Source organism: Grammomys surdaster, unplaced genomic scaffold (genome assembly GCF_004785775.1).
Source record: "Grammomys surdaster isolate TR1022 unplaced genomic scaffold, NIH_TR_1.0 341, whole genome shotgun sequence".
In the NCBI taxonomy this organism is placed as follows: Eukaryota; Metazoa; Chordata; class Mammalia; order Rodentia; family Muridae; genus Grammomys; species Grammomys surdaster.
Genome location: NW_021604760.1, coordinates 4,815,818 through 4,833,390, shown reverse-complemented (window position 1 = coordinate 4,833,390; position 17,573 = coordinate 4,815,818). Strand labels below are relative to the sequence as shown.

General features: G+C 38.1%; 1 protein-coding gene across 1 annotated transcript in view; it reads right to left on the bottom strand.

Moving 5' to 3' along the window:
* The window catches only part of CUNH1orf87 (chromosome unknown C1orf87 homolog), a 63,751-nt gene that overhangs the window by 26,071 nt on the left and 20,107 nt on the right, over positions 1 to 17,573 (bottom strand). The window contains exons 4-7 of the mRNA XM_028778799.1: positions 15,653 to 15,793; positions 14,777 to 15,040; positions 6,961 to 7,082; positions 2,955 to 3,120 (exon numbers count right to left, since the gene is read on the bottom strand). Coding sequence (XP_028634632.1) covers positions 2,955 to 3,120; positions 6,961 to 7,082; positions 14,777 to 15,040; positions 15,653 to 15,793 — 693 coding nt within the window. The remainder of the gene's footprint in view (positions 1 to 2,954; positions 3,121 to 6,960; positions 7,083 to 14,776; positions 15,041 to 15,652; positions 15,794 to 17,573) is intronic.

Genomic DNA, 17,573 nt, shown 5'->3' with positions numbered 1-17,573 from the left:
CGAAAAGGGTGCCTGAGAAGTTATAGAAGATGAGTGGAGATTCTGATGTCCTAACCCATGTTCAAAGTAGAAATTTAGAAGTTGTCAAAAAGTATTAAACTGAGGTTGTACACTAAAGAGCCAAGTTTCTTCAGTCCTGCTGAAATATATACCTTGCTCAGGAAATGGGAAGGTGTGATGGCTAATCGCAGTTGTCAACTTGGTGAGATACAGAATAATCTGTGAGTTTTCTCTGGGCATAAATGTGAGAGATTATCTTCAGTAGATTTATTGAAGGAGAAATACCTGCCCATTATAGGTAGAATCATTCCCTAGGCTATAATTATTGAATCTATAAAAAAAAATAAAAATAAAGAAACTGAGGTGAGAACAATCATGATTCTCTACTTCTTGACCTCAGATGTGATGTAACCAGGGGCCTCAAGACCCTTATTGCTGTAATCTCCCTGACATGATTGTCTGTAACTTCTGGGAGCCAATATAAGCCAGTCTTTTCTTGATTTTGCTAGGGCATTTTGTCACAGCAACAAGAAGAATATGGCAGTGGAACAATTAAAATATACGTGGATCCACCTTGCATTTATAGTCCTATCAAACCATCATTAGACTGAAGATGTGCAAGATAACATGATAGAAGAGTCCATAGATGAATATGACTTATATTAAATATGTTTCCATACTTTTTGTGATTGATCAAATCTCAATTGATCTGAGTGACAAGATCTGTAGGTTATTTTTGATAATAATTATTTTTCCCAGAAGCCACAGGTGCTCTGAAAACACTTTGAATTGAAAGCTTTTTGGGTGTTCTCCATGCCACTTTATCCCTATTTTTGTTTTCATGGCAGGAAACAGTAGAGAGCTGTGATGGACTACCCAATAAAGTTCATGACTTTCAAGTTCACATTTTAAGAAAGTAAGACTGAAAGGTTTAAAATATCAATGCTTCTAGTTCTGGCCTTTAAAGTATTCTCTCAATCCTGGATCCAGGAGCAAGGAAGTTGTGGTGTGGTTGTACCCTTCGCTTCCTGTATCAAATATCCCTTGGGCCTTAATTTGCTGCACATTCTTAGGAAGCAGAATTCTATTTAACATGCCTCCCAAAACTGTATTATACTTTGAGTGAGTTCCAGCTGTCTTAAGAGATGCCAGATGGCTCATGAAAGACATACCAGCTCTAAGGAAAATACTCCCAATTTCCTTGGATATGAACCACAGAGTTAAGCTTTCAAGGCCAGTTGTAGACGAGAACATTTAAGGGTTCTATGATAGCCAGTGTTTAATGTTGTATCATGTGGCCACAAGACTAAGATCTCAAAAAACTGATGTGTGTGTGTCTATGTGTGTGTGTATGTGTGTGTGTTTGTATGTGTGTGTATGTGTTAAGATTCATTTAAGGCCTTGTGTACCAGAGTATATACAAGTATTTTCATTTACTTAAGCTCATTTAATCTTCACAATAGTCAAAGGAGGTGACTATTTGGAACCCAAGTTTTCCAGATAAAAATCTGAGACCAAAAGAGACTAAGTGAATGTATTTTAATTTTCAAGTTATTTGTATTGTAGTTTATGCATAACATCTGAAAACACAAGGCTTCACCAATGGCATTACATGGTTTATAATCTATCAAAGACCTGCTGCTCCTTAATCTATTCTTTATGAACACAGGAAAGGCAAGTCATAACCTTCAGACTACCCTGCAGTATTTTCTTTTTACTGAAACACATTTGCATGTACAGTACACATGAATACATGTACACGCACACACAGACATTAGCATAAACCTAGCTCTTCATTTTGCCTGCATACATGTAGTACCAGAAAAAGGCAGCTTTTGTTTGAGAGTAAGAACCTATTTGTATGGTACTGCATCTTTGCTTTCTTAGTAAATAAAATAAAATTAAATATTAAAAAAAGCTACTCTAACTTCCTAAGTTTTAACCCCTGAATGCCTAGAATAAATGGTACACTGTGATGCCTCTGATTGGATCTTTTTCCTGTAATTCCCAAATTCCCTTAATCCGCTGATTTCTCTTTTTTGGGTATTATTCTCAGTAAAACCTTCTGGATATCCTCTTTTAATTGCATTCCCTCTGGTGTCAATTTTCAACCTTTTCTATACTTGAAATGTTGACTCTGACCTTTGCTACTTGAGGCCCAGAAATCAGTTCATTTGTCCTCTTCAAACTTCAGAATTTATTTCACTTATAAAAGGGCAGTATCAATGCCTATCTACATTTCAGGATTTTGTGTAAGGAGTTAATTTTATTGATGTTCTATGAGATCATGTCAGTGAAGCATTTAGTCCAGTGCTCAGCACCTAGTCAGAGTTAAGCAGTGTGAGGCTGTGTATTATCAATGCAGTTATAGTAATAGCAGTAATCATCATTCTACCTCTGTCCTGTGTAGCTTTGAGACATCAGTTTATTTGGCTATAGAAGATTAGAGAATTAATATTGTTCTGGGTCCTCTTCCATGTAACACATCTGCACTGGTAATTACTGTCTCAAATCAGCATGCTAAGCTCTATCTGCAATAAATTACATCAGTTCTAAAATATGGTGTTCGAAAGACTTGAGATGCCACATGCTGACCCCAAGTAGAGGTTCAGAGAGGATATGAGAAATGAATTTGGCCTTGAAAAAGTACTTGTTTGCATTGTGAAATGTTATTTGGATATTATTAGATTTTCTATCATTAAACATAACCCAAATGTAAGTAATTGCTGAACCAATTATGCATGTTTCATAAATCTCTTCTCTGTTTTGTTTTCTCTTTTCAAGTACACACACACACACACACACACACACGCACGCACTCACACACACACACATAACAAACAGTTGTATAATGTAATCTATAGGAAGAACATATAACATATACCTTATTGTTAATATAGACTCAGTATTCTAAGGTTGACTTTTTGTCAAATCTGACATATAATTTTGGTTACCTTGGGCAGGGGCAGGCAGCCAGAAAATGAGCGATCTTCTCTTCGAAAGCTCAGGTTGAGGCAGTCTACGTTGAATTTGCCTTGGCATGTTCTTAGTGCCATCTTCAAAATCTCCAGCAGGCTCTTGTTCACTTCAGACAGTGAGCTGGAAGCTTGAGGTGGTATGCTGAGTAGACAGGAAAATAAATGCTAAGAAAAGAACAACCTGCTAAAAGACTCTGTGGGCTTTTATGTTGTGTTTCTCAGTTCAACTATTTACTGAGATTCTCTGAGATCTTAGTAATCTGGATGAGGGCTGCATGTGCAATGTTCATAGATTTGCACGCCTTGTTTAATTATTAGAATGATTTCTATAATTTCTTCTCAGGAGGCACAAAGCTACTGGATTATTTCATAGACCTAAACACCTAATCTGTCTTCCAGCTCATTTTTTCTTATTTGAGAGAAAATAGCAACAAGTTGTAAACCAAGTCTTGACCTACTTAACGTGGCTATTTTTAAATTCAGTTAATTATTAATAGCAAATTAAATTCCCAAATCATTCATTGCCCAAAACAAAGCCAAACAGATGCTCCTATATAGTGATGGTGGATTTATATGAGAATTGATTTGCCTGCATTGGGTAGAGGTATTACATATTTTCTAATGTTCCTTTTTATGTCTGGAGGACTGAGTGATTGGGAAATAATGTTTACTTACAGTCTTACATGCAACTATGTTAGTACTGAGACAGTCATGTTTGACTTTTTCTTCTTTAAATAATAGATGAATGAAAATGGGGTACTAAAATGTTATTCTGATTTGTTCATGAACCTGTTACCTCCAAATTCAAGTGTTCCCCTGATCCATTAGAATCACACCCTCTTCTATGAAATTCAAACTGACTTACACTTATGAAGGGAAGTTATACTTCCTCAGAAGGAAGCTGTAACATCTATGATACCCACATACACCAGGCTTTTTTCAGTTGTAGGTACTGTTTGGAATTTACTGTAAATGTTAGTATCTCTGGAAAGGCAGTTACAGGAGTGTATTTCATCTGGACCACTTTAAGAGATTAGAGCTGTAGCCCTTGAATCACAGAGCTGCCCCAACCAGGAGATTATAAGGAGAGCTTCTCCTAAGCTGCAGACTTAGCCTCATGTTTCTACAAAGAGACTGTCTGGTCTGAACAAAGCAATTGGCTTCTCCAATGCACTCAGAATAATGATCACTTAATGTGCTTCTCTTAAACAGAGATTCCTAAGTGTCCCTGCAACTCACATTAGGGAACATCCTGAGATAACTGTAGATGTCATTTTATTCAATAGATATTTATTGAACCCCTCAAATAAGTCAGTAACTATTATAGGACTAAGGGAGACCTAATTTCTGGATAAGACAGACACTATTCCAAACCTCAAATACCAGATAAATAATTTCAAATGCAATGCCTGTCAGGAAGTAAAAAGTTCAGGACCAGGAGACAAATTAAAAAAATAAGGTACAGGGACCAGAAAAGGCTTCCCATCTAGCACTTATGAGGTCTAAATGGTTGATAAATTCCCGAGACCACAATTTCACAACCTTTAGTAAATGAAGGTTGGTTGTTGTGTACTAAAGTACACTGTAATTCACAAATTTGTTTATTAATGAGACTAAGAACTCAAAGTGTAAACTCTGATTTTTATGGTACATTTGGTAACTCTCATAGGACTAGCCAAAATTCTAGTAGTAGAATGAATACTACTGTTTGGCCCAGAGACATTTGTGTTCAGTGATACATCTTCTAACTATGAAATAGGCTTATTTCTAACTAAACAAAGACATAATAAAAATACTTTGTTACCAAGTACTGCTTTAAATAAATTTGTACTTGTTTATTTATTTAATTTTTTAAAATTTCACTTATTTTACTATAGAATTTCACTGTATACCTCAGCCTTCCTTTATCTTGCTATGTAGAAAAGGCTGGCAAGGAACTCAGAGTTATCCTCCTGCATTTCATTATTATATTTTCACACACAGATCTCATCATACTTTCCTCTCAATTATCTTGTTCTTCATGTCCCATTGTCCTGTGGACACCTCCAACTGGGTCCCTTCATTCCCCAGGAAAGCCCCCCTCTATTTTTGTGACAGATGCATTCTATTGCTTTCTATTTCTTTAGTTTTCTTTCTGGACTTTCATGATGACCTTTTTAGTTTCTGGGCTAATAGTCACACAGATATAATATGTACATGAGTACACACACACACACACACACACATGCACATTTTTAAATTTACAATATAAGATCTTCAGAAAAATGAAAATCTCTGGCTTTGTTTCCAGTGAGAAATCAATGTAAGAAAGATTACTTGAGTCTCCATTTCCAACTGGACACTGAAAGTACAGAGGAAAGAGAAGAAGTATAAAGTGACACAGAAGGTGAACCTGGCATTTTGGCTATAGAACCCATGCTCCTGACAACTGCCCTTCCTCCCTGTTCTTGGTAAACACAGAAAATGTCACACTCCGCTCTGCTTCATCTCTAATATTTCTCTCACACACATTTTATAAAAAAAACCACACTGTGTCACATCTTTTGCTTAAGATTATGCAAAAAGATATTAGTAATTTTTAAATTTAAAATCCTTTGTTAATGCCACTAATATAAAACTTCACTAATCAAACCTATTTTCTAGATTCATAGTTTAAAGGTGAGCTCTGCACCCTACACGATTCTTTTTTATTTCAGAATGAGAGTTTTTCAAAGATAAGCAAAAGGGCAGATAATTTAGTATTAATAAATATATGAAATAATGAAAATTACTTTCTATGCTTATAGAGAGAGAAAGAAAGAAAAAAAAGAGAGACTGGGAGAGGGACAGGGTAGGGGAAGAAAGAGAGAGAAAGGCAGGGAGGGGAATAAAGTGGGGGCACTGTACATACAAGCCAAGTGTGTGTGAACAAGGAGTGCTAGTGAAAGTCTCCACTGCCCTGAAAGCTCTAGAAGTCTAGTGCAATGGTCTGAATGTTTGTTTACCAAACTCAAACTCAGGAGTCTTACGTTATGAGACTGGAGACAGCTTCATTTAATTTATGTCAAAGGGAAAGAGGCCCATTAGAGTCAAATGTACTTGAAAAATGTTTAGTACTGATTGTGGGACTGCGTAAGGGTATTCTGGTTCATGGTTGGCATGTGCTTAGAACCCTGAGACTCTACATGAGAACTGGCAGGAGTTTGGTGCTCACCCAGAACCCAGGGTCCCAAAAAGCAGTCTAGTCTCCATAAAACTACATTGTTCAGTCACGTAGGCCATTACAGCCCCTCCCAAAGTGCACAGGTAGAGGGTGTGACTAGAGGCCTCAGGCCCTATGGATTTACATACTAATGAAGGCCAGAGGGCAGAGTAAATTAAGCAAGCCTCCCCAGATCCTCCCCCAATCCTTCCCCTTTCTCCCTCCCTATGTAAGTCGGGACTGCCCTGAGCTTTCCAGGGTGGGGGTAACAACCAGATCCATCTACCATCCACCATGACAATAAACCCTTTTGGAACCAAGGACTTCCTCGTGTCATTAGGGCCTGTCCCTGCCAAAGCCTTCAGGCCACTAGAACAGCAGACATTCCTCCTGCATGTGGGGCCTGCAGCGTGGAAACCCACTGGGACTCCACAGCTGTGGCCAATATTTTTCCCCACAACTAATAATTTAAAAAAAATTCTATTTCAAAAAATTCAGGCCCATGAAAGGGGTTATAGAAGAGGTTACAGTGTCTCTGTCTCTCTGTTTCTCTCTCTCTCTCTCTCTCTCTCTCTCTCTCTCTCTCTCTCTCTTTCTCCCTCCCTCTCTCTTTCTCTCTCTTCTTTCTATCATGTAAGGATAAGGAAGGAAGTGACATATGAAAACCCAAACCCAAGCATGGTGGTCCTTTCATCTTAATCTTTGAACCTCCAAAACTAGTTTCCACCAGAATGTCAGTTCACCACAGGAGTATGACTTAGATATGCAGGAACCATATGACTACAAAGGGGAAGAAAATACCTTTGTTTATTGTGGTTTGGATTTGGAGCTTTCCTTGGGTTGCTATATATGGCTGTTCCATTTTGCTGTAAATTATCTTTAGTTGCTTCTTTCAAAAAACAGAGTAGCTCTCCATAATTCACCTGGAAGTTAAATATAAAATAGAACAGCTTCATTTAATTTATGTCAAAGCGAAAGAGACCCTTTAAAGTCAAATGTGTTTGAAAAATGTTTAATATTGATAATTTTCAAAAAATCATATTTAAAAAATGCAGGCCCATAATTATTAGTGGTTTTAGCTACATGGTCTTATCTGTACAAATGGCAAAATAGTACCTCCTTATTCTTGCTTTGTGGTTGGGTAGAGTCCAATTACTTAAATTCTCAGCAGGGCCCTATGACTATAGTCAAAAGGTTTTGAATGTGTAACAACTACATATTAATTCAAATGTAATCATACAAATGTTTCTGGCCACTCTCACCTGTGTTGATTCACTTTACTTCCCTGCAACTTTGGTCTGAGAAGACAACATACACTTCTACTGAACTTGCATCAAATTATATAATACCAGTGAGCTCTGCCTGAAACACCTTACTTTGGATTCCAGACAACTGTGTGTTGGGAACTGCAGGGTTCTCCCTATTCATGGAGTTTTCTACTCATACTGAAATACAGTGGCTTAATTGAGAAAAGAAAGATTTTAATATTTTATACAACTACTTCTCAACATATTAGTATAAAATTACTGTATCTTTAGGTTATAGTAAGTTATAATGTTTGGTTTTTAAATTCCTGGCTTGATTTTCATGAAAATCAATTCAGTGTCTTTTGGGTTAGGATTAGGACAGAATTTTCAACTACAGAAATAGTGTTATACAGACTTTTCCTAATATGAAGTACATACTTATATGAAGTGGTACTCTTAGCATTGATAATTACAAAATCAAAGTACTGATCAATTTTGATCAAGCAACAACTGTAAATGTTGAAGATGCTTTACATCCTGCAATAACAAATATCCATCTAAGACTGCACTCTTTTGTTGCATATGTCTGTCTCTGTGTGTGTGTGTGTGTGTGTAATGTGCATGTATGTACACATTTATAATGTATACTGTGGAGGGAAGAGGTTGATGTTGGTTATGCTTTACTTCATTTATTGAGGCAGAGTCTCTCACTTTAACCCAGGGCTTGCTAGTTTGGTTTACAAAGGCAGGTAAATTCAAGGTCAGTCTGGGACAGAGTGAGGTTAGCAATCTCAGAATGAGATTCCATCCAGCTAGCATACAAAAACAGGCAGATCTCTGAATTCAAGGGGAAGGAGGAGAGAGATAGGGTCTTTTTGGACAGGGATAGTGAGAGGGCAAAATGTACCACTATTGTCTCTCAGTTAATATGGTGAATCCATCTGTATTCTCCACCAAAGAATTTAGTTTTAACATGGTTTACAAGATTAGGATTCTAGTTGTGCCCAATGATTGAGTTACTATTGTTTCTGAACAACAACAACAAAAGTACTTTCTGTCTTCAAAGAATCAATGGGCTAAGGTCATAAAATGCTGATTCGTAGGATAATCAAAAAGGAACCTGGGTAAATAATTGAATTGATATGTAAATAAAAGAGTGAGCTTTAGTCTATAAGAGCTGAGCTATCTAGATGAGGTGTCTGGAGAGCCAGCAGGGGCAGAACACAGGCTGTCAGCTTGTACCCCACCATTGACTTTGACTCATTCTTTTTTCTGCTCCAAACACTCCTTCCTCAGAACTCTCCAAGCCAAGACTGGTCCTTGGCATTCATGTCTTTCTCTTTCTTTTTCTCTCTCTTTCTTCCTTCCTTCCTTCCTTCCTTCCTTCCTTCCTTCCTTCCTTCCTTCCTTCCTTCCTTCCTTCCTTTCTCTTTCTTTCTTTCTTTCTTTCTTTCTTTCTTTCTTTCTTTCTTTCCTTCCTTCTTCCTTCCTTCCTTTCTTTCTTTCTTTCTTTCTTCCTTCCTTTCTTTCTTTTTCAAGTCTTGCCCCCTGAGCCATTACTCTACCCCAGGAATTTTTTACAAATAACACTAAAGATACTTGACTAAGCTTAAGGAATGATAGTATTTTACATTTATCTAAAATGATACACAACACTTACTAAACTAAACGCTTCCTTTTGCAGAATAGCTTTCATGGTATCTGAACATGCTATGCAAGCCATTGAGGAAAGGAAGGGATCAATTGTCCTGTACTGCTAATATTCATATGTACCACGACAATGATTATTACAATTGCAAGATATTCTTCAAGGTGCAATAGTGACACCCTTGTCTAGATATAAACTAACAGCTGTCTAATTGGATTTAAGAACTTCCCAACAGGAAAGAAACAATGCCTTATATTAGAGACCTATCTGTTCAGTATTAGTGAGATTATAGATTTTAGAGAAGAGTTTTTAGTTTACCAGTCTAGCATCATTTCTAAATACATTCTTAACCTTAATTTATAACCACTTAAAAGTGTAGCTCTCAGCCCACCTTAAAAAAAAAATCATCCCTTTTCAATAAATGGACATACACACAAACACGCACAAAAGACATAAAGTAAGTCATATACCTAAGGCTCAGAAAACATCACAGAAGACGGGTAGATAGATTATAAGAGCCAGGGGATTATAAAGTCTAGGAGATTGTTTTCTCCTAGAAATGACAGGAAAACTTTACCCATGACACTGAAATAATATTGCTGCCTAAATAAGACCTGGGCAATAGAAATACCAGCTAACACAAAAGGTAGAAATCTTAGAGGGTTCCACCCCTATACAAAAAGTTACAAGCAGTTAATGACCTCATGCTGTACTACAAAGAAATAGTAATAAAAACTCCATGGTATTGCTACAGAGATAGACAGGGTGGTCAGAGGACTAGAATTAAAGACCCAGAAATAAAACTACACACTCATGGACATTTGATCTTTGACAAAGAAGCCAAAAATATACAATGGATCAAAGAAAGCGTCTTCAATAAATGGTGCTGGTGTAAATGGTAGCTGGTTCATAGACAAATGAAAATAGATCCATATGTATTACCTTGCATAAAGCTCAAATCCAAGTGGATCAAGGACCTCAATGTAAACTCAGATACACACTGAATCTAATAGAAGAGAAAGTGACAAAGAGCCTTGAACTCATTTGCATGGGGAAATTTCCTAAACACAACTCCAATGGCTCAGGCTCTAAGATTAAGAATTGATAAATGAGACTTCATAAAACTGAAAAGCTTCTGTAAGGCAAAGGCAAAACCTCACATCTGATAGAGCGCTAATATCCAAAAATATATAAAGAACTCAAGAAGCTAACCTCCAAAAATCCAAACAACCCAATAAATAAATGGAGTATAATGCTAAACAGAGAATTCACAACAGAGAAATCTTGAATGGCCAAGAAGTACTTAAAGAAGTGTTCAAAGTACTGAGTGATCAGAGAAATGCAAATCAAAAGAACCCTGAGATTCTACCTTACACCAATCAGAATGACTAAGATCAAAAACTCGGGTGACAGAACCGGATGGCAAGAAGGAAGAGAAAGCAACACTCCTCCATTGCTGGTGGGATTGCAAACTGGTACAATCACTCTGGAAATGAATCTGGAAGTTCCTCAGGAAATTGAAAATTTATCTACTTGAAGACTCAGCTATACCACCACTCTTATGCCCCACTATATCATAGGGATACATGCACATAGCAGCCTTATTGGTGATAGCTAGAATCTGGAAACAACCCAGATGTCTCACAACAGAGGAGTGGATACCGAAAATGTGGTTCATTTACACAATGGATTACTATTCAGCTATTAAGAATGAGGACATCATGAGTTTTGCAGGCAAATCACTGGAACTAGAAAATATCATCCTGAGTGAAGTAACCCAGACCCAAAAGGACATGCATGGTATGTACTCACTAATCAGTGGATACTAGCCAAAAAAAAAGTATTGAATACCCAGGATAAAACCCATAGAGTTCAAGAAGTTTAACAAGCTGAGGGGCCCAAGTGAGGATGGGAAGGAGAAGAAAGCAATCATGAGAGACAGAGGGAGGGAGGGACATGAGAGTAAGAGGAGAGGCAAAAGGAAAAGGGGTACATGATCAGGTATTGTGGGGTGGGGAACAGGACAGAATCCCTGAGGGCCAGCAGAATAAATGGAAATATACAACCTTGAGGAGTAGGAGGTGGGGGGATCCCTCTAGAATGTACCAGAGACCTAGTAGGTAAGAGACTCTCATAACTCAAAGAGAGAAACCTTATATGAAATGCCCAACAGTGGGGAAAAGGACTTTGTAAAGTTTACCACCAGAAGAAAGACAGGGCATCAAGTGAAGGGATGGAGTTGCCATCCCACAGTCAAAAACTCTGATCTAGAACTGTTCTTGTCAAAAAAACAAAAAACAAAAAACAAAAACTGCAGGGACAAAAATGAAGAAAAGACTTAGGGAAAGGGGTTCCAGTGACCTGCCCAACTTGGATTCCATCTCAAGGGGAGGCCCCAAGACCTGTCACAGTGTATGTACACACATGGCTGTCCTCTGAGAGACCCAACAGACAGCTGACTGAGACAGATGCAGATACCTACACCCAACCACTGGACTCAAGTCTGGGACCCCTATAGTTGAATTAGGGAAAGGCTAGAAGAAGCTGAGGAGGAGGAGTGCTATCCCATAGGAAGATCAGCAGTCTCAACTAACATGGATCCTTCAGATCTTTCAGACACTGAGCTACCAACCAGGAAGCATACATGAGCTGGCCCAAGGCCCCTGATACATATACAGCAGAGGACTGCCTGCTCTTACCTCAGTGGGAGAAGAAGTTCCTAACTCTCCAGAAACTTGAGGCCCCAGAGAGTGGGGGCACCTGGAAGAGGGAACAACCTCTTGGATACAGGAAGAAGGCAGAATGGGATGAGGAACAGTGGGAGGACAGACTGGGAGGGGAGTAATTGACTAGATTGTAAAAAAATAAAAGTAATAAAAATATTTTAAAAGTTACCCTTTCCTAACAATGTGATAATTAATTGGTTATTCAGTGCAAAGTGGTCAAACTTAAAATTAATCATATACACACAAGTCACAAAAACTGGTTCAGCATTTGTACTTATGAATTTTTATAAATGTAATAATAGTCATCATCAAAAGAGGCCATCAGTTTGAGTAGGAGGTGAAGGAGAGGAATTTGAGGTAGGAAAAAGAAGGGGGTTATAATACAATTATATTTTAACTTTAAGAATAAATAAGGGGCTGGAGAGATGACTCAGTGGTTAACAGTACTTGTTGCTCTTACAAAAGACTCAAGTTTGGTTCTCAGTATCCATATGGTAGTTTACAACCACCAGGAACTCCAGTTCTGTGGCATCTCTGCTTTCTTCTAACCTTCATGGGCAGAAGGCATGGCATACATACACATATACATGAAGGCAAAACACTCATACACTTACGATAAATAAATCTAAAAATAAATAAATAAATAAATAAGCATATTCATCTTAGTATACAAACTTGCTTTAATCTTTTATAAATATTGAAATTCTATGTACACCACATACTTATTGTTGACAGTTCTTTGTAATTTGTTATCAGTAATTCTTTGATTTGTTTACATATTTTATATCTCTATATACCTGAGGTCACATATAATTTCTTTAGTAAGAAAATGTCAGAGGTAACAAAGTTTACAAAACCAATGGAGAGCCATGTGGCTTGTTCTTACTAAGGTGCTATGAACAGAAAAGAAGAGAATCATTTTGGGTTAAAGATTAAACTTCCTACATAAAGGCCCTGGAAGTCTCCCCTTTGCTCCTCCAGTATCACCTGCAAAAGGATTCCTGAGTAGCTGTTTCATCAGGATGGGTCCTGTAGCTTAGATAGCATTAGTGCCTATAAATATAGTGTGAATTTAAAACTAGCTGCTAGCAGGAATTGGGAAGGTAGCTCAATTGGTAAAGTGCCTGCTGCAGCATCGTTCTTGAGTTTGATTCCCCATATGAAATAGAACATGATGGCGCATGCCTATTCTCATGGCTTTTGAATAGGGGAGGCAGGAGGATTAGAAACTCAAGGTCATCTTCAGCTACTCAGGTGTCTTCAGATGCCAGTCTGAGTTGCCTCAGAACCTGTGGGATGGTGTAAGGGTATCCTGGTTCATGGTCGGGCATGGGCCTGGAACTCCAAGACTCTAAGTGAGAAACTGCAGGCGTTCAGTCATGTCCCCAGAACCCAGAGTCCTGACGCACAGTCTTGTCTCCATAGACCTACATTGTTTAGTCACATAGGCCATTACATCCCTTCCCAAAATGTACAGGTAGCGGGTGTGACCATAGTCCTCAGGCCCTAGGGATTTACATACTAATGAAGACCAGGGGGTGGAGCAAATTAAGCATTTCTCCCCAGACCCTCCCCCTTTCTCCCTCGGTATTTAACTCAATGACTGCCCTGAGTTTCCTGGGGGTACTTCCAGATCCATCCACCATCTGCCATGACAATAAACCCTTTTGGAACCAAGGACTTTTCTTGTCATTGGGGCCTGTCATTGCCAAAGCCCCTAGCCTCTGGAACCCCAGAGGTTTCTCCTATATGTGGGACCCGCAGCATGGAAACCCACTGGGACTCCTCCACTGCTGCAGTTTTTTTTCCCCACAAGAACCTGTTTCAAAACATCAATAAATGACAATTTGTTTTTATTTTTCAAACCACTGAGAATATGGAGCTGTTAATGGGCGAAAACATAAGTATCTAGACTCATTTTCCCTCTCTTATATCTCAGAAATATTATTACATATAATATGTGCTTATAAGTTTAGATGAACTCGCATACTCTAGAGACAAGAATTTATCAGATTAGAAGAAAAAAGCCAAGATTGGTTTCCAGTGTAGTAAGGGATTGAAGGATGGTCACTGATTTCCACTGCTAACATAGAAGCCATCCAATGGCTCTGGATAAAAACCTCCAGAAAACCAGAAAGACAGCCTTGGAAAGAAGTTAGGCAGAGTCTCATATAAGGTAGGTCTTGGGCTATAAATTTCTACTGAAGTTTCATATAGTTTGTGTCATGTATTCACCACATATTGCTAAATAATTCTCATAAGGATAGAACAGATTTAATTATGATAGCTTAGGAGAGAGAGCATTTATTTGAGCATCTACTAAGGGCTAAATATAAGATTAATATTTTTCATTTGTTACTTCACTAAATCAAGAGATGATGCTTGTGTTGTTGGTTTTGACTTGGCTTCCTGGATGAGATCTTTGAGGTACCAGGGACACTGAGAACAATTAGTTACATGGGCTGTATACACAGACACTCTGGCTTTACTGTAAGTGAACTTACGTCTCAACTCTATGCCTCCCATTCATTCCTTGGTTTCTTCAACCAATTTCCTTGACAACATTGGCCTCAGTTTCCAAAATGGTAGCAATAAATTAAATTTTAAAGACATCTCTGACTTCTAAGATACCGTCACAGCAAATTTACCTTAGTTAAGGCCTCTACTCTTATCTTGAGGCCACGCCTGTTCACCACTAGACTCAAAAAGGCCCATTGATTTGAATACATATCAGATTTATGTTTAGAACAGACAGTGAAAGTTGAGACAAGAAAGTTCTTTAAAGAGAAAGTGAACAGATCTGAGATCCCAACTTTATTTTCTCTTCCAATGTTTTCTCATAAAACCTTTTCCACTCACGAATATGCATAAGTTTAGAGGTCCACAGGAAAGGCCTTAGTCAAGGGAGAAACTAACTTCTTAATTGTATTACCCTGATGGGTTAAAAGAAGAGACATAAAAAAGAACCCACATTTGTGATCACATAATAGCCATACCATTTCTGCAGAACCCCTTCTAGAAAATCTTTGGCAGAGGAGCTTGACTGTTGGTAATGGCAGAGGGACTTTATGTCTTAGGAAGAGACGGCTCAGCTGTGACTGGTGGAGAAAGCCCGAAGAGATGGGGTCCAGAGTCCTCAGCTCTTTCTGAAGTTTGTCCAACAAGTTGGAGCTCAATGGGTGTGAGTTGAGTTCTCTTCTGACCAACGTGATTAGAAAACAATCTTCTCTTGTTGTTATGCTTGGCCTTTGGACAGCTTCCTAACCCAACAAGGGACAGAAAGGTGAGTAGAGCTCTGAGCCAAGACAAGTAAAAGCAGAAGCAGAAACCACTGGCCCAGGTGTCAAAGCTGGGCCTGGCCTAGGGCAAGACAAGATGGTACCACCTGAGGAAAAGGATTCATTCTTCATAGTTTGATTAGTTTATGGGACCTTAGATCTCTTCCTCAGGAGGGAAAGAAACAACTTTTCTTAGAGGACATATATGCTCTTTAATGACCATCATCTATCCTTCACAATCAATGAAAATGAAAATATTTCATCTTGAACAAGCATTTAGAATAATAAATCTTATGAACTTGTCAGATTAGGGAGTTAAGTGCTGAGAGTGTAACAAAAGATAAAGGCTGAATTAGGATTGGGTCAACTGGAATGGTAGGCGCCCTTCTAGGAAATTTGGAATGAAAGGTAGTTGAGATCTGCTGGCTTGTCTTAGAAGTCTCCAAGGAAGATTCTTATGAATCTGGGGAATATGAGGAGTATGACATCTGTCAGTCTATCCTCTGATGTTCTAACCAGTATTTAACATGAAAATACAGTCAACCCACCATATACACATCTATGAACAGTAAGTCAATAATTCGGTATACACACCTCAGCTTGGCCAGAGTTGTCCTTTGCTGTATGTTCCAAGTACCAGTCTATAGATTTTCTTCTGGGAAGACTATGTATATAGGATTGAGATTGGTCTCCTGTTGGTACTGAGCTGCAGTGGATATTTGCCTCATGGGAAAACTTAAAAGAAACAAAGACAAATGAAAGCAAAGAGCAGAAATATAGAAGGGAAAAAAACAAACCAAACAAACAAGGAGAACATGAGTGAGCCCAGTGGCTTCTTTCAGTGAATTTCAATTCTAACTGAATTTTGGTCCATGACTCCATGGAGTAACTGAATTCCAGTGAGGCACACTTGCTCCACCCCATTTCAGCATTAGACAATTAACACATGTGGAACAAAATGGTAACAATTAGATACTGTTTCATTTGTGCAAGGAAGGTGTTTTTGACAGGTGCACATAGGAAAATAGGTAAAACATAAGGTGTTTGTAGACAAATCTGGAATCTTACCAGAGATGGAAGTGAGTCTTTGTAGGATGTTTTTATTAGTAGGTTCAGTAAAGGGTGGTGAAGGCAATTATGAGCTTTGGCAAGAAGAAAAGAAATTTAAAGTGTTACTCTTCAAAAGTGTTATTAAAGTTTATAACAAAGTAATAGAGGAGTTAAGATCAAGGTTAAAATCTAATCTCATATGGTGAATTATTGATATTTGAAACTTTTTCTGTATTTTATGATGGTTTATCATGTTAGTGTGCAGGTGGTAACAGTATATGACTTGCTTCCAAAGAACTTTCCATAAGCTAACTAGATTTTTACGTAACTTTCATATTTTAAATTCCTGACTAGCTAGTACCAGGATTTAAACACCCAGAAACCATCCTTCTGTCCCAATTTGCAAGAGAAATCTTCAGTGTAACCAGTGCTAAGCTGTTTGTACTGTCTTTCTCCAATGATTACAAGAAGCTTCACAAAATTTGTCCCTTTGCTTCCAATCCATTTCAGGCTCTTGGGAGAAGTTGGTATTTTCTCACATGCCTTGAGTGGGACAACGTATCATCATTCTTGAAAAAAAAAAAAAAAGCAACCATTCTTCCCAAGATGTTCACATTCATCATTTTACAGTTTGGGTTCATAAACAATTTCAATTAAATCTTGAGTAAAAATTCAGATTTGTGATTAGTATTAGTCTCAGGTAATTAGAGATACTATCAAAGGGACTGTGGTAACTTACTCTCTTCAATCAACTGATAGTGGGGGCAAATAACTATCAGCAACCTACAGATACTTTGTAGTCATGAAATATTTTAAGACAAAATCAAGAGGCTTTTCAGAGTGGACAAGAATATCAGTTATAGAATATGCATGTAAAGAAAAGTTAGTTATGTTACATACTCTGAACAAGGCACCATATGTGGATATACATCAATCAATTTTCCTTCTACAGCAACCCTGGTTGCTCCATTGCATCACTGGAAAGCAGAGGTTTGCAGAAAACATAAACACGCATGCACACACACATGCACATGTATGTATGTATGTATGTATGTATGTATGTATGTATGTATGTATGTATAGGATTTCTGTAAGTCTCTGCCAGGCTCTCTAACATGTCCCAGGATGAACAGAGCAGAATCTTCCATTCTCTCATAACTTGCAAACAGTGAGAGGCACAGTAAGGAACCATGACAGTAGGACAAGGTAGAATAGACCAAGCCCTACTGGAGCAGTACACAGATTCATCTAACATGGACTTAACAGTCCAGGTCATCAGGAAATGTCACCTATATCTAGGCTTGAATAAGAAGTTAGATTTTGATAGGCTTACAACAGGATAGGGAGGGGAAGGGAAGAAAGATGACAGAAAAGGGGAAGTAAATATATAAAATCCCAATGGATGAGAGAGAGAGAGAGAGAGAGAGAGAGAGAGAGAGAGAGAGAGAGAGAGAGAGAGAGAGAG